Genomic DNA, 25,446 nt, shown 5'->3' on the forward strand with positions numbered 1-25,446 from the left:
ACTACCCAAAACTACTGTCACCTCTACACAGTGAGGAAGATTAATTTTGTTTCTAGGCATAAAAGAATGGTAAGCACGTTGAAACTTTTTCAAGGATTCATTTCTAAGCAACAGACTAAAAATTCTGTAGTATGGTTTTCCACTTCACATATTATGACAATTTGGGGATATCTGTTTCCCTATTTCCTTCTCATACAATTTCTGGACTAGTGTTCATGATGCTCCTTTCTCTGCATAACTACAATAAACCCCAGGTAACCCAGACTCTGGTATGGGAAAGAGTGATATACAGTTGTTTATGTATTCTTTCATTCTTGAAATTGTTCATACATCAGGAGAAAATATTTTAAAGCAATGTTTATTACAAGGTCAATATAGAAAGAGTGAACTCACCTGCACATTACAAAGCTACCTTCCTCATATGGGTACACCTTGTTTTAAAAAATATATATCTAATTTAAACTGTGATAATGTGTATCTCAACATTTCAAGGAATAGCACAAATATGAGAGCTCCAAATTTTTAAAAAACACATTTACCAGAATGTACTTTTGTTTTGTGCTTCTTTAAATTTTTAATATCTGTGTAAGAATTTCCACATAATTCGCAGATAAATGGTCTTTCTCCTGGAAAATAAGTTAAAAAATCAAAGTCTCAGTATTTCAGAAACTGCTAACGCAAAACTATCAATGTTCATGAACACAGTGCTAACATTATTATATTAATTTCTTTCAAATTACCATTTTAATCTCTTGGCTCTAACACAGCGAAATAAAAACTTCCATACATAGGCACTACTTTCCTTTATGCAAAGTGTCCCTATTTCAAGGAAAAATCAAGCATTTTCACTAACAGAAACCTCAAACTAAAAAATTAACTGTATCAGACATTTAGTGAGTGCCAATTATATGCCAGACTCTGGCTAAGAGATGTAGCTAAGGGGAAAAAATGCATAATTACGGTTTCTACTCTCAGGTAGCTTATAAATCAGAAAATCCTTTCTATTATGAGGAATAACTTTTAGAAAGATAAAGAACAGTACATTTTCAAAGCAGTCTTTTCCTTTGATTTAAAAAACCTTGAACATTTAATGTTTTCTTCATACTATCTATATACTACCTTTTAGAAAAGGCATGTCATTGTTAGAATATATCCCTAAAACTTGCATACTGAATATTGTTTATAAGAAAATCTGATATTATCTTAGTATTACCTATCCCTTTTCATTTTTTGGCATATCTGTGCAATTTTATCCAAATCATTTAAAAACTACTGATTACCTGGAACACGTCTTAGAAACTCTACATAATTCTTGACCCAATTTAATCCATACTCCAAACAACAAAAAAAACCAAACAAAAACTGATACTCATACATTAAAATATAGCTATAGCTAGAGTATGACTAGATACCATAGTCCATAATGGTTTAAAGTCAATGTTTACATAAAAAGAAATTAGAGAGAACAAAAAATAATACGTTCTCCCTAAACACAGACCTGTATGGGATCGAAAGTGTTTGTTGAGCTCTCCTGAGGAAATAAAACTTTTCCCACAAATACCACATATGTATGGTTTTTCACCTAGATGGAAAATAAAAGATAGCGAAGTGGTGTACTATACCAATATAATATTTATCAATTACAATAATCTATAGTAAACTGTTCTAAAGTATTATTTAAATTAAGACCTCTTTATATTGTATTTTAGAGGTATTTTCAGTGTAATCCAACTTAAATGAACATTAGTAATTATTTTACACTGTTCATATAACCTGATACTTTTTCATATAATAAAACGTTCTCCAAATATCCTTCTAGCAGACTAAAATGGGCAAGAAGTCTGATTTTTATAAAATTAAAAACATGAAAATTCATCAATCTGTATTTCAATTCGAGGGGAATTAAAATCACTTAGGAAGATCTATTAAAAAATTACCCTACAAAAAAATAAAAATCTTTGAACAGATTTTGCTTCAAAATTGATACTTTGGGTTTGAAGTATCTATTTAATTTACAAATCTTAGAATGTTTTGTAGAAAAAGTCCTAAGAAGTCACTAAATTGATGTTCTATCCAAACTCATCCCAACCCCTTTAACTTTACAGCTTTATTCCAGGGAAATGAAGCTTCAAGAGGCTAAGGAGTTTTTCTAACGCCATAAAAAATGTCTTAACTCAAACTTACATACTGTCAAAATTACCTGATTTTCATGTACATAAGTTACATGATAAAAAAAATTTCACCCACTGTGTATTATTCTAGAAACTAAGTCTGTTTTTACATCTAATATTTATGTGAAAATCAGAAACATAAAAAGCTTCAAGAAGCACAAACACAAAAGCCTGTAACCTACTTTTTGTAAAGGCTCAATTTCCCTTTTTATTTACAACTGTCCTTATTTTAGGCAATCTCTGTGTCACATTCTTACCTGTATGTTTCCGAGAATGAGTGATAAGAGAACTAGAGACAGCAAATGCCTTCCCACAGGTATCACACACATAAGGCTTTTCTCCTGTATGCCTTCGAACATGGTAGGTCAATGTGCTGGCTTGGGCAAATCGCTGTCCACACCTATCACAGACATATGGCTTCTCTCCACTATGCTTCCTATTAGTAAATAATTATAGATATATATGATGGCAAGTAAAACAATCTGAGGATCATGCTACATAGCAAACTTTTCTGTACAATTTTTCATGCATCATTTTGTTTCATTTCATCTGAACAGATCTAGAATATGTATTTTAAATCAACAGTTTTCCCCAGAAATAAAGCCATGCACCTATGATCAATTAATCTGTGACAAAGGAGGCAAGACTACACAATGTTGGAAAGACAGTCTCTTCAACAAACGGTGCTGGAAAACTGAACAGCTACATTAAAAAAATGAAATGGATTAAATACCTAAATGTGAGACCAGACACTATAAAATTACTAGAGGAAAACACAGGCAGAACACTGACATAAATCTTAGCAATATCTTTTTCGATCTGCCTCCAAGAATAATGGAAATATTATTACATTAATTTTATTACTATATAATTATAAAATATAATTTGCTATATTAATAATTATGTTAATATTATTTCCATATAATTTCCATTATTAATAATAATGGAAATAAGCACAAAAATAAATGGGACCTACTTAAATGTAAAACCTTTGGCATAGCAAAGGAAACAATAAACAGAACAAAGACGACAACCCACAGACTGGGAGAAAAGGTTTGCAACTGTGACCAACAAGGGATTAGTCTCCAAAATTTACCAACAGCTCATATGATGCTTAACAGCATCAAAACAACCCAATCAACAAATAGGCAGAAGACCTACATAGACATTTCTCCAAAGACGACATACCGATGGCCAAGAAGCACATGAAAAGATGTCCAATATCATTAATTATTAGAGAAATGGAAATCAAAACTACGACATAAAAAGAAAAGAACTACAACATATGACATCACACCAGCCAGAATGTCTTATCATCAAAAAATCCATAAACAAACGCTGAAGAGGGGGTGTGGAGAGAAGGGAACTCTCCTGCACTGTTGGTGGCAATGTAAACTGGTACAGCCACTATGCAGAACAGTATGGAGGTTCCTTAAAAAATTAAAAGCAGAGCTACCATGACCCTGTAAGCCACTCCTGGTCATACATCCAGAGCAAAACAAGATCCAAAAGGATACATGCACCCCAATGTTCACTGCAGCACTGTTTACAATCACCAAGACATGAAAGCAACTTAAATGTCCATCTACAGAGGAATGGATAAAGATGTGATACTTTTATACAACAGAATATCAGTCAGCCATCAAACAATGAAATAATGCCTTTTGCAGCAACAAGATTGGACCTAGAGACTGTCACACAGACTGAAGTCTGTCAGACAGAGAAGAAGAAATATATGAAATCCCTTATATGTGGGATCTAAAAAGAAATGATACATATGAACTTATATACAAAACAGAAAGAGGCTCAACACACTTAGAGAAAGAACTTATGGTTCTGTGGGAGCGGGGCTGGGGGGAAGAATGGGAAGGAATAGTTAAAGAGTTTGGGATGGGCATGTACACACTGCTATACTGAAAATGGATAAACAAAAAGGACCTGCTGTATAGAGCATGGAACTCTGCTCAATGTTATGTGGTAGCCTGGATGGGAGGGGAGTTTAGGGGAGAATGGATATATGTATATGTATGGCTGAGTCCCTTCTCTGTTCACCTGAAACTATCACAACATTGCTTATTGGCTATATTCCAATACAAAATAAAAAGTTTAAAAAAATTTTTAAAAACAAAGTCAACAGTTTCAATGTATAATGTCAAGAATAAATGTTTCAGTTGTTATGAAAACATTAGTTCTGAGATTAGTTCAAAGTTTTCCCATCAGCTGTATGTGGCAGTCAAGTATGCCCACAATACTACAGGCAATTTTTGCTTGTCCATTCACTTTCCTTAAACCTTCAGCACCCATCCTCGTTCTCAGCTGATGTCCTTGCTTCCTGTTTTGCTAAGAAAAATTTTAGCAATCAGAAGAAAATTTTTACCACCACAAACCTCCACCTATAGGCATCTGTATCTAGAGTTTGCTTTTCTTCACTCTAATACAAGAACGGTAGTTCTTCCTATTTGTATACTTAAGACACTATCCCCCTTGCCGACTCCAGGTTCACTCCTGAAATTTACATCTCCCATCTTAAAAAAAAACAAGACCCCGACCCTACTTGTTCCTCTATTTTTCTGCTCTCCTTTTAGTAAGATCCTGAGTCTCTAACAGTTCTACTTTCATTTCTTCCCCATGAGTCTCTGCCAACACTGTTTTCGTCAAAACCACTGCTAACCTTTTACTTTGCCAAATCCAATAGCCAGTCCAGTCCTAATCTCCCTACCATCAGAATTTGACACAATGACGGCTCCCTTCTGAAATCATTTCCTCCACCTGGATTCCAAGACTGCCCAACATTCTGGTTTGCCCCTATTTTTGTTCCTTCCTAGTCACTTCAGCTGGTTCTTGCCTATATCTCAGAACTCAAAGTTAGTGTGCCTCATGACTCCATCCTTTGATGTCTTTTCTGTCCATCTTCATTCTCCTGGTGACCTCATCTCTAACATTATGACTTTAAAAAACTACCTACATGCCAATGATTCCGGATTTATGCTGCTGCTAAGTTGCTTCAGTCGTGTCCAAGTCTGTGCGACCCCATAGACGGCAGCCCACCAGGCTCCTCTGTCCCTGGAATTCTCCAGGCAAGAATACTGGAGTGGGTTGCCATTTCCTTCTCCAATGGACGAAAGTGAAAAGTGAAAGTGAAGTTGCTCAGTCGCTTCCGACTCTTGGCAACCCCATGGACTGCAGCCTACCAGGCTCCTCCATCCATGGGATCTTCCGGGCAAGAGTACTGGAGTGGGTTGCCATTTCCTTCTCCACTGAATTTATGTCTTCAGCTCAAACCAGTCCCGACTTCCAGACTGAACCATCTCTTACACATTTTCATTCAGGTATCTAATAGTCATCTTAAATTTAACATGATCAGAACTCTACTCCTAAACTCCCACACTCCTACTTAAACTGCTCTATCCACAAATTCCCATTTCAGTTAATGGTAATTCCATCTTTTCATATGATCAAGCTCAAAACCTACATATCGTTTTTAATTATACTCTTTTTTATACCCCACACCCAAAGGTGCCGAGAATTCTGTTTGCTATACCTTTAAAGTACATGCAGAATCTGACTACCACTTATCTCTCACACTACTACTTTTCTGACCTGAACCATCATCCCTCTCACTCGGTTTTATCTATAGCTTCCTAACTGGTAACTTTGCTTCCACTCTTGCAATCCCATAATCTTTTGCTAACAAAGTATCCAGAGTGATCTTACAATGCAAGTAAGTTCACATCACTTATTTCTCATTCTCAAACATAAAAGCTTCATAATGGCCTACAAAACCTTCACTTTCTGAACACCTTAGTGAAAGTGAAAGTCACACAGTCGTGTCCAACTCTTTGTGACCCCATGGACTGTCCATGGAATTCTCTAGGCCAGAATACTGGAGTAGGTAGCCTTTCCCTTCTCCAGGGGATCTTCCCAACCCAGGGATCGAACCCAGGTCTCCTGCACTGCAGACAGATTCTTTACCAGCTAAGCCACAAGGGAAGCCCTCTGAATACCTTAACACCATTCAAACCTTATTTCCCTCCAGGCATTATGGCTCCCTTCTGGTTCCTTCACTGTGCTAATAATATAGTGTGACAGTACCACAATTAGAATTCTACTGTCTGAATTCTCATATAATAGTCTACTTAAGGCTACAGTGATTTACAGACTTAAAGATCAAATGTCTTTCTTTGCTTTTATTTTTACCTTGCATGAATCTTGAGATTGCTAGAAGTTGCAAATTGTAAATTGCATACATCACATTTATAGGGCTTTTCCTCACCATGATGCATGCGACTATGGAAGACTAGCTGGCATTTCTGAGCAAATCCTTTATCACACAATTCACATTTGTATGGCTTCTCACCTAAAAGAAAAGTAAATAAAATTTATATTTAGAAGGAAATATTGTTTTAGTTGCTTAAGTCATACAAGCTTTCAAAAGAGTTCAACAGTATTAGTTTCAGTATTCAGAAAATATTAACTGCTAGAAGTAAAAAAGCATATAGGATCTTTTTCCTGACTGATTACTGAAAACACCAATAAAATTAAAAGAAATTAGTGCTTCTTATTTCATAATAGTGAAAGGTGATCAGAGAAACATATAATGCTTCTAAAAAGTACAAATCTAGTATACCAATGAAGGTTGAGGAAGGAATGTACATATAATTTACGTTCAGAAGTTGACAAAGGAAGCAGATAGTGAGATATGTTGGCAAAATCTGAGAATCAGCCTGAGTTGTAATTACTTTTTCTCTTTATCAGTTTTAATATATTGTCTGTTAAACAGTTAGCAAGCTAGAACTAAGTTTATGCTTATTTTAACTGTGAGGAAAAATGGTTTATAGAGTTCACACACTGGGACTTCAGAGTACCAATTATAACAAAACAAAGAGCCATTAAATATTTGGTCACAATTACAAAGGTATTTTCAAGTCTAACATGCTCAATATTTTTATGACTATAAGTGTATACTAAATTTTGGACATCGGTTCAGTTCAGTCACTCAGTCGTGTCCGACTCTTTGTGACCCCATGAATCACAGCATGCCAGGCACTATATATTAATATCTATAAAAACATTTCAGTCACAATATGAAAACTATACTTCCCACAAACAGTCTTACCTGTATGAGTTCTTACATGAGTTTTCAGCTGGTTACACTGGGTAAATGCCTTTCCACACAAGTGGCAGACATAAGGTTTGACTCCTTTATGTATTCTCATGTGCCTTCTCAAGCTGCTGGCTTCTGAAAACACTTTCCCACATGTGTTACACATTGGTTTGGCCTTGGAATACCTCTGATCCAGCTCTTCCCCAGAGCTTTCCAGTTCATAAGAGTTCTTGACACTGGCTATATTAGACATAGAGTGTTCTTTCAGAGCACAGTTTGGCTGTGATTTTCCACGTTTCCGTTTCACTGTAACAGTCTGCACAATATCTTGTGCTGGGAAAGTATTTTCCACAACTGATGTCAACTCAAGTTCTGAATTACTTCTTTGTGCAACTTGTTCTATTATAGGTGTGGACAACTTATTTGAATCGAGAAATAATTCAACAGATGCATTCTCTAAAATGTCACTGGGATATTGCACTGTTTTATTCTGCCCTGTTTTCTGGGAATTGAAGGCCTTCTTCTTCTTTTTAGTCTGAGATGACTTCTTTGCTAAAGCTCCTTGTTTAGGATTTGCCTGAACTAAATCTGTAGACACTTCTGATTTCTCCCGACTGTTATAATCTCGCAGAGTCAGGAGACAAGTCTGTTGATTCAATTCAATGTTTCCAGTAATACTAGATATCTCTGTAGAAGAGGGATTAGCAATAAAAGCAAAATCTTCCATCTTTATTTTACATTTAGTGACCACCTCTTCCACTTTGAGATAGTCAGCAGCCTGATGAATTTCTTTAACATTCCAACTGTAAGGAAACAAGGCTAAATGACAATATTCTGATCAAAGAAAAAACGTTTCTGAAACACAACTACACACATATTTCTTTTAAAGACCTAATGAAGTAGAACGATGAAAAATGATTAACAGAACAAATTTTTAAAATTTATTTGCTGAGAATGTTTAGGAAAAAATCTTCAGTTTTACAGAACTTGAAAAGATAAAAAGTAATAGATCATTCAAATGTACAACCATGGAAAAACAAAATGTTAGTATCTCTACTTGTTAAAAAAACACCTGAAACACAAAAACAGTTGTTGGCAACCTACTGCCTCCTCCCATTTATCCTGAGGCCTCTTCAGATAGCAACCAACTTTTCTTTATTTGTAATTAGAAGAGTCTTAAAAAACTATTATCTTCCTCTGCTCCCCTATGAGCAACTTGAACAGTATTTCTTGAAACTTCCTGTGCGCGTGAATTACCCAGGGATTTGTTAAATGTAGATTCAGATTCAATAGGTCTGTTTTGGGGCCCAAGCATCTGCATTTCTAACACACTCCCTGGTGATGCCAATGCTGCTGGTCCATGGATCACAGCTGAAGGAACAAGGTTTTAGAATGCACTAAGCTCCCTCGAGAAACCTTCCCAGCTTTTTTGTGTTTGATAGTCAACACAAATTAGCTGAAGAATTTGTCATATTAGAGTCATGCAGAAAAATTGAATGTTCAATTTGAATGTTCAACATTCAAATCAATATTTACTGAGCATCTACCATGTGTGGTACTCAGAGGGATATTAAGACATATAAATAGTCTCTGCCCTCCAGAAGTTTACAATGCAGGGGAAGGCTGGTTGTTCACTTATGTTAGCAACGGCTCTGGACTACTAGCTGACTTAATCAAGGTAAGTTAGCATCTTTGGGGGCTTCAATTTTCTTAGTTGTAAAGTCAGAGAGCTGAGTTGGTATTAATACCAAAAACACACCCTTTAAATTATTTGAGAATGAATATATACTTACACACATATACAAACACCCTCAAGTAACGTTCCTATTTGTCATTTTCCCCAGAAAGAAATTTTTTTCAGAAAAAATTAAGTAGATTTATAGACTAGTCTGGAAACCTAATCACCAGTTTTAGTGAACATTTTATTCTGGGAAAATCCATCCCAAATTCCTAAATACACTACACAAACTTTTGGACACATCTGCAAACTGACTTCCTTAGCTAAGAATACATTACTTACTCTATTCTTATGGCCTTTGGCTATAATTTTGGAAGAAGTAAGGAATGATCCTTATAATCAAGTCTCTGTTTGCAAAGGTACAGTATAAATGCCCCCCAAACAAATACAATCTTATTAGTCTTCCGTATGAATTTCTTTGCATGCACATACCACTTAGTCTGTAAAAACATTGTGTCTTAAGCATTTAATTGATTTTTGTTACAGTCTATTATTAAATTACCGTTAAGTGAGAGACACTATTAGAATGAAACCCAAATTTATTCTATCATTTATTATATCAAGATCTCAAATTACAATTGTTCTTAGTAAATGAACCACCAACTAGGTGAGATAACCTTTAAGACCACTACAAACCAGTGCTGAATCACACACGAATTGTTCAGAACTGAAACCGTAATTCATACAAATTATTTACCTATTTCATTGATAGCCTATAAGCTCAGTTACAGTTAAGAAAATCAATCAGTATTTGTTTATGTCAATAACTGATTTGCTTTTGTTTATAAGCATGAAGTTAAAAGTGTGTGCAAACTTGCTTTCACTTTTTGAACAGTCACTGAAAATCATTTAATTACCTATGCCAGATATATGGCTAACTGCTTTATATGAGTAATTGCAATCACCATTTTACATATAAAGGATCAGAGGTTCAAAGAAGTAACTCGTCCAAGATCACAGAGCATAAGAACTAATATTTCAGCAAGGAAACTAGCTCCTGAGTCCACTTAATTCTTTATTATTCTGTTTTCTTAATAAGTTGTACAGACTTTCTATTTTTTGGTATATATCTTCTCTTACATTTGTGGCTGGGTTCAAACAACTCCCCAGCTCTCCAGGAAAGATATGTATCAAAAAAGACTGAACCAAATATCTGGCTCTTCTTCACACTGGTCCTCTGCATGAAGGCTCAAAGTAAGTTGCCCTTCAGTGTGTTCAAATCAATTGAAGATTTTTCTGGCAAAGTTAACTGAGAAAGGAAAATCACTAAATTAAAGATCAACCAAAATTCACTGGGTTTTGTGATTGTTTATTTTATATTATGCATTCTAAATTTTTAGATCAAAGGCACTTGTATAGCCAAATATTCAGTAAACTTAAATAGTATCATGTGACATTTATCTGTAACACTGCTGTTCCTTTAAGCAAATTATACAGAACTGACACAAAAATTTCATTACATCAAAATTTAAAATTCCAAACAGCACGAATTCTTTCTTTTTAATAGGATTAAGGAAAATCCTGATTCCAGCTTTTCAGAGAAATATATTTTCATGATAAGCTGCAATGTAAAGGGAGGGAAGGATTTTGTTTAATGTGTACACGTATGTATCTATAGAGATCATCCGGAAAACAATGAAAGAATATTTATCAGAGTGTTAAGAGTGATTATGCGTGTGTGGCAGAATTTCAGACATTTCCTTTTTTATTTCCTTAATTTTTCTCCAATAAATGTGGATTCAAAGGATTTGGAGAGTAGGATAGAAAAGAAGAAATAAAGGAAGGAAACTAATGTTCACTGGGAGATAGTAAATCCTAAATTTTCACAGTAAAAACCCATGTAGTTATTATCATCTCATTTTTTCAGATGGAGGAACTGAGGCCTAGAGAGAATGTATATTTTACAAGAGACATAGTGACTGACAGGCAAGATCTAATTCTAAAGTTCGTAACTGTGCTATGTCAGATGGTGACCTATTCATGTTTACACTGTCAAAAAAGCTGGAGAAAAGAAGGCAGGAGTAATTTGATGGGTTTCTCTTTCCTTTTATCCCCATCGCCTTTCTCTCCAACAACCAGTAAACATATTAGTATTAATCTAACTACACAGTTCATCGAAAATGAAAGACAAAACACCTGCCTTATCAGGTTATTCAGAATCTAGTTCTTGTGAGTGCAGTGACAGCATTCAACATCTCAGAGAAGCACTCTAGCCGACTTAAGCATTGTATTTTTCTGAATCAAGATCAATAAGAGGTCCTGCATGTTGCTATTCATGGCTAGAAAACGGGGCACTATTAAAGAACAGATTCTTTCTTCTTTCTCCACCTATACCTCCCACCCAAACATCTTATGAGGTAGGGGATGAAGAGTGAAAGAAGACCAGAGGGAACCTAAAGACCAAAAAGCAAGGGGAAATTGGAATTCAATGAAAATTCATCGTATTTCAATTCTGATCTTTAAGTTTCCATTCCTCAAAACACACACTTTGTTTCAGTAGGTAAGTCAAATATGTCAAAAACCATGCTGTAATCCTACGAACATCTGTACTTTTTGTGCTTATGAAATGTAGTCTGTTTACTGCAAACCAGGGATATTGACCTCTTTATTAAAAACAACACTGGGCACATCAGTATTTGAAGACTGAGAGTTCAGGGATTGAAATACTAATCTGCTTTAGCTCAAGACTATTGACCAGCTTTTGTAAGTGGAAAAAACATAGGTACCTTACCTGTCAAGATTTAAAGTTCCTGTGTATATAAACTCCAACAATTTCTGAAATCCATCAGCCTTCACCTGACTCTGATCAAGAAAGACATTGTTCTCAGACGTGCTCCTGTAGATTGCACCAAAATATTCACTAAACGAGGCAAGCACATTCCTGTGAGCTTTAAACTGGAATTCCCCAATCACTATGGTGCAGTCACAAAGAAAACCTGCTTCCCGTTGTTTGTTCAGTCTCTCTAAAAGGTGCTCACAGTGGTGCGAATACTGCATTTTGATATCGGAATCGAATTCTATCCTTGTTCTAAAAAAACAAGAGAGAGAGTAAATCAGTACCACTAGGCTTTCATCAAACTTTTCTCCCAAGCCATTGGTGAATAAAGAGACACAGAATCCAAACAAGAACAAAGTCTGTTCTTATTTTACGCCCCCAGAAAATTCTTACCAAGCAAATATGGATAAAAATGCTGAAGGGATAAAAATCCTTCCTGGTTTCTATTTCATCTTGGTCAACTAACACAATCCTTTGGACACGTCAACAAATGACGATGTGTGAAAACATTTCCACAAAGTGAAAACAAAAAAAACACTGCAAAATTTCACACTTCTACATCGCAAAGAGTCGGACACCACCGAGCGACTGAACTGAACATCAGTTGAACTTTCACAGTTTCAAGCTCAGTAGGCACATGTAAATTACGAAAAAAAAAAAAAAATCAATAAACCACCAAGAAATGATTCCTTGGGACAAATGGTCAAAGGACATGGTACGAGTTCTTTAAAATTTTCTCAACTGCTTCTGTGCCTTTCGACTAAGTGTAAAATTGCTCTCAAATCGCCGAAACCCGTTCCCTTCCGCAGAACATAGAGTGGCTTAAACACAAGACGGGTGCCGAAGGGGGCGGAGAACCGGCACCTGGGCCAAGAGTTGTCAAAGATCTGGTCACCCGCCCCGAGGAAGCCACGTTCCTCCCTACCCACCCCCCGCCCCACCCGTCTACTCGAGGCCGCCAGGGAGAGTGACAGTAAAAGCCGGTCTCTCCCGGCTTCCGCCTTCCTGCCCTTCGCCCAGCTTCCACTCCCCCAATTCCCACGGCAGAGGCTGTGGCCAAGGCCAACACCGGGGCTGCCTCGCCCTAGCTTTCCACCCTAACACCTTCACTCCGGCCTGAATGCGAACTCCACGAAGCCTGCCTTCCAATGCCCCAAGGTCTGGAGAGAGCGGGAATAGCGGCCTGGGAGCAAAGACAGAACTCACCTATAGAAACCCGAGGGGGAACACAGTTTCTTCACTCTCTCTCCGCCATGTTGGAAGGACGTCAGCACGCCACGCTCCGCCTTTCCCTGCTTCCTTCACGATGGCGTCACATCCGGTTCCGGGCGTTCCGCGGCAACGCTGTAGGCTCTAGGACCCTGGAGGTCCAACGGCGGCCTGAGTGCAGCATGCTGACGCATAGAGACCCAGCTACTTAGCCTGCCAGGAGCACCCGGAAACAGGGAGAGTCTTGGCTAGGAGACTAAGGGCTCGCTTACGGAGCCACGCCTGTCGTCCTCAACGTGAGCATTCTAGACAGTCTTTCGCGCTCCGCCTGCGTTTTGTGCGGAGGCTGAGCCGCGCTGCCCTGCGGGCCTCTTTCCAGGAGCCAAACTATGCATTGTATGCTGGGGCTTGTAGTTAGCTGCTCGTCTTCTCCCATTATCCTCACTTCCTTGAGGCCCCACGAGTGGGAACAGTTACTTTGTGTACTCTGGCTCTCGGCCATGGGAATTTTGGAGCTGAGACTGATCACCCCTTTTTATTTTAGGTACTACCCGAAAGCAGCCAACTGGAGCCCAGTATCCAGGATACCCTTACCTGGTGATAGAAGCCTGAGATGCAAGAAAGCGACGCAAAGCAGTAGGGCACACTGGGCATGAGCTTGGGGAAAGGTGGGCTTTATACCGGAAAAGGTTCTGCCTGTGGACTAGAAAACATTTAATACAATTATTTGCATTCTATTCAGATTTTGTACAGTGAGGGAAGCTTGGCAGGCTACATACAGTCCATGGGGTCGGAAAGAGACAGGACTGAGCACGCAGTCAACCGCAGTGAGGGAAAGGTTGTGCTAGTTATCTCCGTGATTTAAAAAGACGTACAAACGGTACGTGCTGATATGTTAGGGTGAGTTCTTTAATGCTACTCGCGGACATCAAAAATCCAAGAAAACCAAAACTTAAGCATTTTTTTTCTTGTTAAAAGTTGTGTCAGGACCATGGGAAATTTATTCACGACTTTATTTTAAAGAACATTGTAAACTTGAGTTTATTCTTTTTTTTTTCTCGAGATTTTTTTTACAACCAGATTTTGTTTTCTCTCTGTAAATCCTTTTTTCTCGGTAAGAACCGTGTTTATGGGGAGGGGGGGAAGCCCCACAACCGTTAGTTTTATAAGGTGAAAAAATGAGGCTGGTTCTTTCTTGATTTCGTCTTGTCTTTGAGTATAATTTTCTGGTTACATTTATTTTTGTCGGAATCCTTTTCGGTAATTTATTAATTCAGGGATAGCTGTGAGTCTCTACTAGGTGTCAAACAGATACGAAGTTTATGAAAGAGCGCAAAACATGGTCTGTGGCGTTTAGAAAAATCAGCAATCTCAATGGGAAAACTAATGGAAAACCGAATGACTTGTAATACAAAGAGTGCTGAGGTGACAGGGCTTGCCAGTTTTTACCCTGCGTTTAATTACTCTTACTAGGCTGTACGTTATTTTTTCAGTATCTGGTTGTGATTTGAATTTAAAAAACAATTGTTTAAAGTCTGGAACCCTACTTCCACGTGCAAGCCATTAATAAGAATATTTGTTAAACAAATACCATCCACATTGAAAGTTCAAATTCCCAAGGTACTGCAAATTATCAGAATTTTGCTTTTTAAAAGGGTAAGAAAAGGAGGATCACAGGCTCCTGGTAAAAGGGAAAAGGAATGACAGTTGTTTCCGCCCGGTTTCGAACCGGGGACCTTTCGCGTGTTAGGCGAACGTGATAACCACTACACTACGGAAACCTACCTGAGAAAGGCCGTTGAGAAATTCCCTCATAGTTCTCTGTAGTTCTGTTGTACCATGCAGTTCACAAAACCAGCGGTAACTTTTAATAAAAGAACAAAGAAACCCCAAAGGGAAATAACCATATGTCCAATTAAACAGTGCTACCGTTTCAAAAGCTGGAATTTATGTACATTGTTTTCAAAGCCCCTAGTTAGAAACTGGGCACCCGTTAGTTGGCCATTCTTTGAGGTTTGCTTTCTTCTATGGAAAAGAAGTATATTAGCTTCTTTGTTGCTGAGTGTCTCGGGTGTGTTTCGGGGCTTTAGCTGGCTAGGAAGAGGCGACTGCGCTTGGATCCTGGAGGCCTCGCTTACGCAGGGGCGGTGGCGGGGTGGAGTGGGAGAGGGGCACCAAACTCCCTAACCGTGAACTTAGCTTCTAGAGAGAAAGCGACGCTTTCAGCCTCTTGTGGAAGGACGTGTAGTTTGGTTTTGAATTTCCTCCCTTGCTTCTGTACTAGTTTTAGAGAATACTTAGTTTTAAAATCTTCTATGGGGTGTGCAAAATTCAGTTGTTTTTTTTTTTAATCAGACATCAAGATGCACTTTTTGCCGCACAGCGTGCATAAATTTTCCAAGCCTGAACTTCTTATGACCTAAGTAATATCGTTTACCCTGGAAAGAGGCAGATACACCCTGATGCCTAAAAAAGTCAATAATTTTTAGGGAATGAGAATGAGCTTTCATATTACCCCGGGGGCGGGGATTGGAGGAGTAATCTGATGGGATTGCTTAAAAAAATTTAAAAGTGAGATGGTACTATTTCGGTTTTGAGTACACTTTGTTTAGAAACCACGGGGAAAGAAAGCATTGCCGATTATATGTAGATATAATAACAAAAGTATGTTAAACCCACTTTAAATCCTGGCACTTTCCCCCTTTCTCCTTTTAGAAATTGACAAAGTTCTCTTTCAAGAAGTTCGGAAGCGTGAACCGTGCCCCCTTGCCTTCTACACTTTCCCGGTTCAAATCTCTGCACCTTTTGCCGATTTCAAGGGCGCATCTGCGAACTTTCCGCAGGACCCTGGACAGACATCTATTAACCACAATGTAGATGGTAAAGGGTCTGCCTGCAGTGCGGGAGGCTCGGGTTCGATCCCTGGGTCGGGAAGATCCCCTGGCGAAGGAAATGGCAACCCACTCCCGTATCCTTGCCTAGAAAATTCCATGAATGAAGGCGCCTGTATAGTCCATGGGGTCGCAAAGAGTCGGACACGACTGAGTGACTTCATTTTAATGACGTTGAGAACTAAAAGGTTTTATAGCTTATGGAGATATTAGAGATAGCCTTTTGTGAAGCCCTTTTTTTTATTAAGCTTTTGAGGAAGAAAGTCAGGTTTTCCTGATATTGGTATTCCTGGATTCCAAGGGGGTGAGGAGTGGTCCAGGCCGAGTGAGACGCAATTGTAGGTGGCACTTTAGAGCGCACGTTGCATCCGTTGAGTCCTCTGCCTGGGACTCTCTCGCCCCCAACCCCTCCCCCGCTCCCCGCCACCCCTTCCCTAGCCAGCCCGGCTCAGTCCCGGTGGGGCAGTGCCAGGGCCTCTATGACGCAGGGTTCCAGGAGCTGAGACCCCGCTCATCACTTTCCGCGCTCCCCGCGCAGCCAGGGCCGTCGGAACAGCCAGAAGACAGGAGGCGGCGGCGGCATGAGTTACTACCAGCTACCAGTGGTGATCGACAACGGCTCAGGAGTGATCAAGGCAGGCCTGGCCGGGTCCCGGGAGCCTCAGTTCGTCTACTCGAACATTGTGGGCCGCGTCAAAGGCCTGACGTGCGGTGTCCAGGCCGCGCAGGAAGTGTGGGTGGGAGACCAAGCGGAGCAGCGGAGAAGCTCGCTTTCCATCAGGTACCGCCTTCTCCTGGCGGTGAGGACTGGGTGGAGGGGAAGGCGGGAGAACCCAGAGGAGGGGCCGAGGCTAAGGATAAGAAGCGAGCAAGGAGAGTCTCTGCCATGCGGCGTTATTGCAAGCGCTTGAGCACAAATCTCTGAGGGTACCACGTACCTAAAGAGTGAACATTACTTGCCCTTTGTATCTATTCGAATATATTCAAATGTATAAACATTATCGTTCATAAAATACAAGTTCATTTAGAAATGTTAATTCCTGGTACCTTTGTCATTTGGGCTATTTGTTTTCAGCTAACTGATATGAAAACTGCACTATTATGTGAAGATTTCCCTATTTTCTTTTTAATTAAACAGGTTATTCCAAAGGGGCAGGGAAGATGGAAATCAACAAAAAATTTCAGAGTAAGGTAGCTAGGCTATCTTTTGCTGGCAGTTACCATCTCTAGAGGCGCTGGCAGTCACCGCCCATAAAGGGATACTGGTAATAAATATGAGGATTAACCCAGGTTTGAAGAGAGTAAGAATTGGAAAAATTTAAAGCTTCCATTTATCTTATTGCTCTTCTTACAGCTACCCAGTGGAACGTGGTCTCATTACTTCGTGGGGGGACATGGAGATCATGTGGAAGCATATCTATGATGACAACCTCAGGCTAAAGCCCTGTGATGGCCCAGTCTTGATTACAGAGTCAGCACTGAACCCACTGGCCAACCGGCAACGGGTCACTGAGGTGTTTTTTGAGCATCTGGAGGTTCCTGCCTTCTTTATGTCCATCCAGGGGGTGCTAGCTCTCTTTGCTGCTGGCTTCACAACTGGCTTCGTGCTGAATTCAGGTGCTGGGGTTACCCAGTGTGTACCCATCTTTGAGGGTTACTGTCTGCCTCATGGTGTCCAGCAGCTAGATCTGGCAGGTCTTGACCTCACCAACTACCTCGTGATGCTGCTGAAGGAGAGTGCCATCATGCTGCTTCGTGCTTCAGATAGAAAGATTGTCACAGACATTAAGGAAACCGATTGCTACGTGGCAATGAACTTTGAAGAAGAAAAGGCCAAGAAAGCTGACTGTATAGAGAAGATTTACCAACTACCTGATGGGAAGAGGTTCAAGCTCCATAACCAGCTCTTTCATTGTCCAGAGGCCCTCTTCTCTCCAAGTCTCATGCACCTTGAGACCCCTGGCATTGATAAGATGTGCTTCAGCAGCATAATGAAATGTGATGCAGATCTGAGGAATGCTTTTTTCTCCAATATTATCCTTGCTGGGGGATCAACCTCTTTCCCTGGTTTAGATAAACGTCTAGTTAAGGATATAGCAAAGATGGTGCCTGCCAACACCCCTGTGCAGGTTATTGCTCCCCCAGAAAGGAAAATATCAGTGTGGATGGGAGGCTCTATTCTTGCATCCCTGTCTGCCTTCCAGGACATGTGGATCACTGCTGCAGAATATAAAGAAGTTGGACCCAATATAGTACACCAGAGATGCTTCTGACTACAGATAACATGGTTAGGAGAAAATGTTTTGAGTATATGTGACAGAAAACTTTGGCTATTATATGTTTCTGGGAAAACAAAATATTTCAATTATTGGAATGTCCATGTCTCTCTTGCATTTCTATAATGGGGGGAAATAAATGGAGAAGCAGTCAAATAATAGATGCTTACTGAGTTGAACCAAATTAAATGCTTGTGCTAAGTTGCTTCAGTTGTGTCTTCACTCTTCGTGACTCCATAGATAGTAGCCCACCAGGCTCCTCTGTCCATGGAATTCTCCAGGCCAGAATACTGGAGTGGGTTGTCATGCCCCACTCCAGGGTATCTTCCCGACCCAGGGATTGAACCCACGTCTCATATCGCTTGCATTGGCAGGCCAGTTCTTTATCACTAGAGCTACCTGGGACGCAAGTTAAATGCTAGAGGAGACATTATTCTTGACCTTGGAGATCTCACATTTCCTTTAGAGGGAGGGAGCAATTTGTGGTACAACATGGTATGTGCCAAATGAGTGATATAGCATTCAGTTTGTTGAAGTTTATGAAAGGAAGGTTGCTATGAGGGAAGATTTCATAGCAGAGGAAGCCATCATGAATGAGGTAGCGTTAGGATGGGCATGGCAGGGTGAAAAAAAAAAGGGCAGATATTCAGAAGAGCATAATGGAAATGAGTAAGTCTAGATATGAGGATGAACGAAGCATATTCAAGGCATGTTTAATACACTGGTTTAGTTAAAATGAAGAGCTCTTATTGAGCAGACTAAGAGCAATGACTGGGAATGTAAATTAAGGCCAGAGGCTGTGGAAGGCTTTGTTTTAAATGTATAGGCAAAAGATTTGAAAACAGGCGACATAAAGAAATTGAGATGAATGTGGTGGCAGTTGGGAGGATAAATTGCCCTGGGAAAGGCCCTGTAGATTCAACGATCAATTAAAAAGTTAGGCTAGATATAAAGAAGTCAAGTCTCACACTCAAGATTATAAGCAAGAAATGAAAAACTGACAAGTCTTGGTGCTTAATTAGTTATGAAGGGGAAAGAAGGGTCTGAAATGACCGAGATGGCTGAGAGAATGTCGGCAGTGTTGACATGACTCAAAGTGTAGTATCTGCCCTGGGCAAAGCACTGTGCTAAGTGCAGTAAGTGCTAACTCAGGAGTCAGATTGTGTCCTGTGGAATCCAGCAGTCCAGTGTAAGAGATGAAATTCGTATCTACTACAATAAGATGCAAAGTGGGTTAGTGTCCTAAGAGAAATGTGAAATGGGCTTTTGTAGGAGGGAAAACACCTTGAGTGCTCAGGAAGACTTTCTGATAGATTTGGCTTTTGGGCTGAACTTGAAGCTGGAATTTAAATCTAATAGATTGCCCATCCCTCTGAATTTAGGGGCAATATATGTGGATTCAGGTCCAGGCCCTGCCAGCCTACCAGCTGCATTTCAACAAATTGTTTAAACATTTTGAATATCGATTTCCTCATTGGGAAGTGGGGTTGCTAATCCTAATCCCTATCTGTTTCACAGAGTCTTTATGAAATACAAATGAGATAATGTTTCTACAAGCACTTTCAAAATGTTACTTTGCTTATAGAATTAGACAATTTACAGATCCTGCTGCTGCTGCTGCTAAGTCGGGTCAGTCGTGTCCGACACTGTGCGACCCCATAGACGGCAGCCCACCAGGCTCCCCGTCCCTGGGATTCTCCAGGCAAGAACACTGGAGTGGGTTGCCATTTCTTTCTCCAATGCATGAAAGTGAAAGTGAAGTCGCTCAGTCGTGACCCCATGGACTGCAGCCCACCAGACTCCTCCATCCATGGGATTTTCCAGGCAAGAGTACTGGAGTGGGTTGCCATTGCCTTCTCCCATTTATAGATCCAGTTCATGCTAATTCCTCCGCAGAGTCAAAAATCGATTGTGTCCTTCAGTGCACATTATATTACTTGAACTTTTATTGATCACAGTTTATGCAGGCTTTTCTTTTGGTTTGCTTGTCTTTCTCCCTTACTAGATACATTCTTAGAAGATGAGTTGTGGGCTTTCTCTTCATCTCTGTCCTCTTCCCTCATGACTTCTGTGGTAGGTACGCAGATATACAGAAATGACGAAAAGCACACTGATGGCAGAGGGAACATCAGGGCAAAGGCTCCAAGGTGTACAAATGAGGGTATGTACAAGCAGCAGGAAGTAATTCAGTTTGGCCTGAAGGAAACATTTGTGAAGAGGTGCATTTCATTTTTTGACATGTGTTTCCCATTTAATTAATAGTGATTGTAAGCAAAACTACTAGCTTGCATATAGTGTAGAAAATGATTATATGAGAGCAGTTTGAACATTTGGTGAGGTACTCACTAGATTCACAAGCATTGTAGAGAGAATGACCCCAACTCCCTCACTTCAGAGTTCTTAAAGTGCTTTTTTCCTATAAGAAATCTCAGCCAACATGTTACCTTAATTTAAACTTCAACAGCTCAGAGAGATGGGCAAGACAAGTAGTATTCCCATTTATAAATTAAGAAGCTGAGATTTAAAGAGATTAAGATAAAAATTTAAAGTGATTCCCAAAGTAGCTTACTGGGTTAACTAACTTAACTAATTTAACTGTGGCTTCTTAGGCAGTTAGCCCAACAACTAGCCTGGAATAGACTCCAGCGTTTTAGGATTATGGATGATCCTTTTCAGGAAATCTAGGGAAGGGAAATAAAATGTGAAAATTTTCGTTTATAGTTTTTGTTGTTCCCGTATCAAATTAATCCCCATAACATTTTACTTTTCTCTCATATAGTGGTGCCAACAGTGGCAGCTCCATGGAGTTCACCCAATTGAAAAGTTCAACTTTTAAGATCAGCCAATTATATGAAAAACAGCATCGTACCAGCTAATATGAAAACCTACAATTTATGCTACAATTTATGGTGCATTGTTCTTTCTTAACGTGATCATGACACATTAAAGCAAAGTCCATGATTGAAAAGCCGTTATTTCCTAATAAAAGGGAGATTCAGTTTTTAATGTTAAGATTAAGAACGAAGTAGTTATATGTAATAAAAACATCCTCTGCTCAAAAAGTTGACAGGACATTCTAAGGAGGAGGGAACAGGCTAGGACCTCAGAGGCAGACCAATGAGCCTAACCAAGATTCTGGTTTAGTCGGTGCTGCTGCTGCTGCTAAGTCACTTCAGTCGTGTCCGACTCTGTGTGACCCCACAGACGGACGCCCACCAGGCTCCCCAGTCCCTGGGATTCTCCAGGCAAGAACACTGGAGTGGGTTGCCATTTCCTTCTCCAATGTGTGAAAGTGAAAAGTGAAAGTGAAGTCGCTCAGTCGTGTCCGACCCTTAGCGACCCCACGGACTGCAGCCTACCAGGCTCCTCCATCCATGGGATTTTCTAGGCAATAGTACTGGAGTGGCTTGTGCTGCTAGGGACTCTATTAAAGTTCTCTATCAAATGTGATGATCAGAACTGAGCATCCTTGTATTGGCCCTAAATTTTTTCTGTGAACTCCATTTCTTTAAGATGATATCTTGCGCCGTACCTGGTTTTTAAGAGGTGGAAAACAGCGCTCAGAAGCATTCAAATTAACTTTCAAGTCACAAGGTCACACATCTGAACTAAAGATTCAAATGTCCGGATAAGAAACGTGGGGTGGGGCGGCGACTCTCCTTTTGGCCGGAAACAGAACTTTTGAAAAAAAATTTGCGAGACCGGTTATCGCGAGAGCCGCGGTGGCCAGCCTCGGCCAATCCGCGTAGGCGCCGGCTGCTGCATTCATAAGGAGACGCAGCGGGCGGTGCGGCGGGTTGCGGAGGGTGGGCCCCGGGCTGGTGGCAGCCATTTCTCATCTAACCCTAATTGAGGCAGGCGTAGGCGCTGTGCTTTTGCTTACCGCGCGCTGTTTTTCTCGCTGACTTTCAGCGGGCGGAAAAGCCCCGGCCTACCGCCATCCACCATCCAGTCTGGAACAAACAAAAAATGTCAGCCGCTGGCTCGCTCACCTTTCCCGGGAACCTGCGGTGGCCCGTCCGCCCAGCCCCAGCGCCCCGCCTGAGGCCGCGGTCGGCCCGGTGCTTCTCCGGAGGTGCCCACTGCCGCCGTGAAGAGTTGGGCTCTGTCAGCCGCGGGTCGCTCGGTGGGCCGAGGCATGGCTGTAACCGCAGGGAAAGGAACGGAGCGGGGTCCCCGCGCGCGGTGTGCTTCCCTGAGCTGTGGGACTTGCACCCGGGACTCGGCTCAGACACCTGCAGCTTGAGGGACTGCGGGGGCGGGAAGGGGGAGGGTAGCGGGGGGATCTGTTTTCTCCCTGAACGGAGGGGGTCCGTATATGTGCGTCTGTCTTCCCTGCCATCAGTGGCCCTCGAATCTTGCTGATTGCACCGGAGAGCGCGCAAATAAACTGTCAGAAGGACAAGTGGAGGCAGCTCCAAAATCCGTCCAATTGAATGGGCAATGAGCCGAGAGGTCGGCTGTCTTATAGGGTTTTTTCCTCCTCCCCTCTGTTGGTTTTATTGCGCTTTATCAGTGTATCACAACCTAGTTCCTGCTCTGTGGATTTTGTCCAGGTTTTTACCTCTGCCGAACTTGATCCCGATCAGTCCTGGGATGTGAAACAGCGATTTTTTTTGGTGAGATCATTAATTCACATTTGTTAACAGGAACATCTAGTGTGTTCTCAAAACAGTGGAGGTCATGTTCCTTAATGGTCTTTGCTTTTCATCTTTGTCTCCATCTTTGGATGCAAAGTATTAAGTGGCGATAGGAGTTTAAGAAGAAATATATGCCCCCCACCCGCAAGAATTAGGTCAAGTTTCTTTGTCAAAAGGGAAGGGAAAAGAAAAAAGCCCGTTAGGAAACAACCAACAAGTCATTCTGCCCTCCTGTCATAAAACCTAACTTCCAAGTTATGTGAGGAATCATCCGAAGTCAGTGCCTTCACTTTCTTTTATTTCTATAATAATAAAAGCATTTTAATTGGCGAGCAACTGCTTTAGTGTTGCAGTGGTTCCTGCTGTCCAGAAGTGAACCAGCCGTATGTATAGATCTGTCCCGCTCTCTTGAACCTCCGCCAGCTCCCCACATCTCGCCCGTCTAGGTCACCATAAAGCTCCAAGCTGAGCTCTCTGTGCTATACGGCAGCTTCCCACCAGCTACCTATTAATATTTTATACATGGTAGTGTGTGTTTGTCACTGCTGCTCTCCCAGTTTGCACCTCCACTCCGTATTCCTACCCTACAAATAGGTTCAGTACCATTTTTCTGGCTATCATACATATGTTAATATCTGACATTTGTTTTTTGCTTTCTGACTTCACGCTGACAGACTCTAGGTTCATCCACATCACTACAAATGACTCAATTTTGTTCCTTTTTATGACTGAGTAACATTCCACACACACCACCCCCGCACACACACAGCCCCCCCCCACACACACATACCACATCTTTATCCATTCATCTGGACATTTAAGTTTCTTCTATGTCCTGACTATTGTAAATATGCTGCAATGAACATTGGGGTACATGTGTCTTTTTTGAATTATGGTTTTCTCAGGGTATATGCCCAGTAGTGGGATTGCTGGATCATACGGTAGTTTTATTCCCTGTTTCACAAGGAATTTCCATAGTGTTCCATAGTGGTTGTATCAATTTACATTCCCACCAACAGTGCAAGAGGGTTCCCTTTTTTTCCACATCCTCTCCAGCTTTTGTTTGTAGACTTTGATGAGGGCCATTTTGACTGGAGGCCTTCACTTACTTAAGACAGCTATTCTGGTAGCAATTGCTGGGAGAGAGAGTAGCAGGCAGCCTGAATTACAAAGGCAATCAATCAGTGTGATACCCTGTTGGGATCTTGACCCTGAAAAGATAGATCAGTAAGACCATGGGAGTATATGTATTTATGAACGTGTCTAGCATTTCATCTTATTGCCTGAAGTAGGTCCCTCAGTGTTGTCCAATACAATTCTTATCCTTCAGTTAAGAAATGTGAAAAAAAGAAGGGAAAAGAATCTTCCCATCAGCATGGTTTTGTGGAAAGAACATGGAGTCAATCAGTGAATGAGGTTCTAGTTCCGATTTTGCCAAAGATTTTTCTAGGCTTTTGAGGTAACTCAGCTACCTTTACTAAGCTTGCATTTACTCAGAAAGGACTCTTTTAAGATCGCTTTTGAAGACTGCCAGTGTTCCTTGAACTATAAGTAAATAGATGTCTTTTGTTCCTGCTCCATCTAGTGGTACTTTTGCTTCTCCACATATACAAAATTTGTGCTGGAGACTGGTCTGAAGCGAGCCTCCTGCTGGGGAGGCTCTTTCTCTCTTTTTTTTTCTCTTTAGCTGCTCTGTAAATCAGTGGGGTTCCCCAAACCCATGCACCCTGCAGTGAAAGTGCAGAGTCTTAACCACTGAACAGTTAGGGAAGTCCCTCTCTCTCTCTCTTTTTTCCTTTTTAAAATATTTTATTTTTTAATTGAAGGTAATTGCTTTACAGAATTTTTTGTTTTGTCAAAACTCAACATGAATCAGCCATAGGTATACATATGTCCCCTCCTTTTGAACCTCCCTCCCATCTCCCTCCCTCTCCCATCCCTCTAGGTTGATACAGAGCCCCTGTTTGAGTTTCCTGAGACATACAGCAAATTCCCATTAGGTATCTATTTTACATATGGTAATATAAATGTCCATGTTACTCTTTCCATACATCTCACCCTCTCCTCCCCTCTCCCGGTGTCCATAAGTCTGTTCTCTACGTCTGTTTCTCCATTGCTGCCCTTCAAATAAATTCTTCAGTACCATTTTTCTAGATTCCGTATATATGCATTAGTATATGATATTTATCTTTCTCTTTCTGACTTACATCACTCTGTATAATAGGCCCCTTTCTCATTTTTAAAAAGGAAAGTAGTGATTTAATAAGTACAGTTCAGAAAATACTACAGCTATTTTCTTGTTCTTACACTTGAAATTCTCTCCTTGACAAATGTCTTATAAACATTCCAAAGGAAAATTCTCAGTAGTATAAACATTTGATATCCAATGAGATACTTTACATGACAATGTTTTGTAGATAATAATTATGACAAATAAGACTTCTTATTCCTACAAGATTTTAGTCCCTTTATCAGATGGAGAAACTCCCTTATCTAAGTTTATTTTTTGCTGAATTGGGACCAGCAACTAGCCCCTTGAACTTTTCAAGTTCAGTGTCGTATTTACTAAGTGCCAGAAGGCCTACAAGACCTTTTAGAACTAACACCCAAAAAAGATGTCCTTTTAATTATAGGGGACTGG

General features: G+C 40.4%; 2 protein-coding genes and 1 non-coding gene across 7 annotated transcripts in view; 1 reads left to right on the forward strand and 2 right to left on the reverse strand.

Annotated features, from left to right (window-relative positions):
- Nucleotides 1-13,100, reverse strand: part of MYNN (myoneurin) — a 23,888-nt gene extending 10,788 nt beyond the window's left edge. For 3 of the 4 annotated variants that reach the window (XR_016038126.1, XR_016038127.1, XM_088839262.1), the window contains exons 1-7: nucleotides 12,996-13,100; nucleotides 11,745-12,041; nucleotides 7,288-8,078; nucleotides 6,369-6,528; nucleotides 2,429-2,607; nucleotides 1,499-1,582; nucleotides 540-626 (exon numbers count right to left, since the gene is read on the reverse strand). Coding sequence is in view for 2 of the 4 variants with exons in the window: in XM_088839262.1 (XP_088695388.1) it covers nucleotides 540-626; nucleotides 1,499-1,582; nucleotides 2,429-2,607; nucleotides 6,369-6,528; nucleotides 7,288-8,078; nucleotides 11,745-12,010 (1,567 nt within the window). In the remaining 2 variants the exon portion in view is untranslated. The remainder of the gene's footprint in view (nucleotides 1-539; nucleotides 627-1,498; nucleotides 1,583-2,428; nucleotides 2,608-6,368; nucleotides 6,529-7,287; nucleotides 8,079-11,744; nucleotides 12,042-12,995) is intronic. The other variant, XM_088839267.1, reaches the window with a different exon arrangement.
- A 56-nt stretch (nucleotides 13,101-13,156) lies between these two features.
- On the forward strand, nucleotides 13,157-18,375 carry ACTRT3 (actin related protein T3). 2 transcript variants are annotated; one of them, XM_055410231.2, is made up of 5 exons: nucleotides 13,157-13,294; nucleotides 13,543-13,666; nucleotides 15,714-15,878; nucleotides 16,428-16,670; nucleotides 17,244-18,375. In XM_055410231.2, exons 4-5 carry the CDS (start codon nucleotides 16,471-16,473, stop codon nucleotides 18,160-18,162), a joined length of 1,119 nt encoding a protein of 372 aa, XP_055266206.1. In that variant the 5' UTR covers nucleotides 13,157-13,294; nucleotides 13,543-13,666; nucleotides 15,714-15,878; nucleotides 16,428-16,470; the 3' UTR covers nucleotides 18,163-18,375. The 2 variants fall into 2 exon arrangements, with proteins under 2 accessions (XP_055266206.1, XP_088695414.1); XM_088839288.1 differs by lacking the exons at nucleotides 13,157-13,294; nucleotides 13,543-13,666; nucleotides 15,714-15,878 and having other exon boundaries at nucleotides 16,333-16,670.
- TRNAV-AAC (transfer RNA valine (anticodon AAC)) lies at nucleotides 14,707-14,779 on the reverse strand. The gene has a single exon. It is a non-coding gene; the product is annotated as a tRNA-Val (tRNA).
- Nucleotides 18,376-25,446: the final 7,071 nt, after the last annotated feature.

This window comes from Moschus berezovskii, chromosome 1 (assembly GCF_049115385.1).
Source record: "Moschus berezovskii isolate FMDL1 chromosome 1, NW_MosBer_1.0, whole genome shotgun sequence".
NCBI classification, from domain to species: Eukaryota; Metazoa; Chordata; class Mammalia; order Artiodactyla; family Moschidae; genus Moschus; species Moschus berezovskii.